Raw genomic sequence first — 2,339 nt, 5'->3', positions numbered from 1 at the left:
GCTCTATTACGAACACATTTCTTGAGTACCCCCATGAACCTTTCGAATGGGAACATGTTGTGTAGAAATACTGGTCCGAGAATATCAATCTCTTTGACAAGGTGCACTAGAAGATGTGTCATGATGTTGAAGAAAGATGGTGGAAATATCAGCTCAAAGCCAACAAGACATTGCACCACATCGTTTTGCAGCTTTATCAAATTCTCCGGGTCAATTATCTTCTGAGAAACTGCGTTGAGGAAGGCACATATCTTCACGATGGTTAACCGGACGTTATCAGGCAGAATCCCCCGCAGCACAACCGGAAGAAGTTCGGTCATAAGCACATGGCAGTCATGGGACTTGAGATTTGTAAATTTCTTCTCTGCCAAATTTAAGATTCCTTTTATATTGGATGAGTATCCAGATGGAACCTTTATACTGCTCAAGCAGTCAAACATGGTTTCTTTCTCTTCCTTGCTAAGAGTATAGCTGGCAGGACTTAAGTATTGTCGTCCATTATCTCGCTGTTCTGGATGTAAGGCATCTCGTTCTTCCATACGTTGCAATTCTTGACGTGCTTCTACTGTATCTTTTGTCTTTCCGTACACTCCCAAGAATGCTATCAGGTTGACGCAAAAATTCTTCGTGAGGTGCATCACATCAATTGCATGACGAACATCTAAGACTTCCCAATATGGTAGCTCCCAAAATATAGATTTCTTCTTCCACATGGGCGCCATTCCATTTTCGTTCGGAACAGGTTGGCTACCAGATCCCTTTCCAAAAACAACTTCTAGATCTTTTACCATGTTGAAGACGTCTTTACCACTACGGTGCATCGGTTTTGTTCGGTGGTCCGCTTGGCCTTTGAAATGCTTGCCCTTCTTTCGTACCGCATGCCTGATGGGAAGAAACCGACGATGACCCATGTATACAACCTTCTTACAGTGAGTCAACCATATATTATCGGTATCATCTAAACAGTGTGTGCATGCTTTGTATCCCTTGTTCGAATGTCCTGACAAGTTACTAAGAGCAGGCCAGTATTTGATCGTTACGAACAGCAATGCTCGTAGGTTGAAGTTTTCCTGTTTGTATTCATCCCACATCCGTACACCTTCATCGCCCCAGAGCAATAAGAGTTCTTCGACCAATGGTCTTAGGTACACATCAATGTCATTTCCGGGCTGCTTTGGACCCGGGATAAGCACTGGCATCATGATGAACTTTCGTTTCATGCAGAGCCATGGTGGAAGATTGTACAGACAAAAAGTCACAGGCCAAGTGCTATGACCACTGCTCATCTCACCAAAAGGATTCATGCCATCCGTACTCAAACCGAACCTTATGTTTCTCGCATCCAAATCAAATTTAGGGTACGTTCTATTTATTTTTCTCCACTGCGACCCATCAGCGGGGTGTCTCAACATCGAGTCTTTCTTGCGTTCCTCTTTGTGCCATCGCATCAACTTAGCATTATCTTTATTTCTAAACAGACGCTTCAAACGTGGTATTATAGGCAAATACCACATGACCTTCGCAGGAACTCTCTTCCGGGGAGGCTCTCCCTCGACATCTCCAGGATCATCTTTTCTAATCTTGTAACGCAATGCACTGCATACGGGACATGCATCCAAATTCTCGTACTCGCCTCGGTAGAGGATGCAGTCGTTGGGGCATGCATGTATCTTTTGCACTTCCAGTCCCAAAGGGCAAACAAGTTGTTTGGCTTCATACGTTGTGGCAGGCAATTCATTGTCCTTAGGAAGCATTTTTTTAACAAGTTTGAGTAATTCACCAAATCCCTTGTCGGATACACCATTTGTCGCCTTCCATTGCAGCAACTCCAAGGTGGTGCCAAGTTTCTTAAATCCATTTTGACAATCTGGGTATAACAACTTATGGTGGTCCTCTAACAACTTCTGGAACTTCAACCTCTCCGTTTCACTCTCACAGTCTGCCTGCACATTGTGCAATGCTTGCCCCAGATCGTCGCTGGGATCATTTTCTGCTACATCTACTTCGGGCTCTTCCATGGGAATATCGTCATCGAATGCACCGATTCCAGCATTCCCGGGAAAGTGGTCGTCAAAATCTTCTTCTTCATTGTCTTCCATGGTAACCCCCTGTTCTCCGTGCTTCGTCCAACAAACATACTTTTTCATGAAACCATTTGCGAAAATGTGGCTGTGTAGGATTCTTGAAGATGAGTAATCCTTGTTATTGTTGCAATGAACACACGGGCAGCACATAAAACCATTCTGCTTGTTTGCCTCAGCCACAGACAAAAAATAATGCAGGCCATCAATGAATTCTTTCGAACGTCGGTCAGCATTGTACATCCATTGCCGGTCCAT

General features: G+C 44.1%; 1 protein-coding gene across 1 annotated transcript; it reads right to left on the bottom strand.

The window, feature by feature from the left end:
* Positions 1-512: 512 nt before the first annotated feature.
* Positions 513-2,339, bottom strand: LOC120663399 (the record flags this gene model as incomplete). Its single annotated transcript, XM_039942205.1, has 2 exons — positions 1,332-2,339; positions 513-929 (listed from the first exon to the last, which is right to left on the bottom strand). Coding segments are annotated over exons 1-2 (1,425 nt in total), but the record flags the coding sequence as incomplete, so codon positions are not given.

This window comes from Panicum virgatum, chromosome 3N, assembly GCF_016808335.1.
Source record: "Panicum virgatum strain AP13 chromosome 3N, P.virgatum_v5, whole genome shotgun sequence".
Classification (NCBI taxonomy): domain Eukaryota; kingdom Viridiplantae; phylum Streptophyta; class Magnoliopsida; order Poales; family Poaceae; genus Panicum; species Panicum virgatum.
The sequence above is the reverse complement of the archived record's forward strand: the minus strand, read 5'-3'. Positions and strand labels throughout refer to the sequence as shown.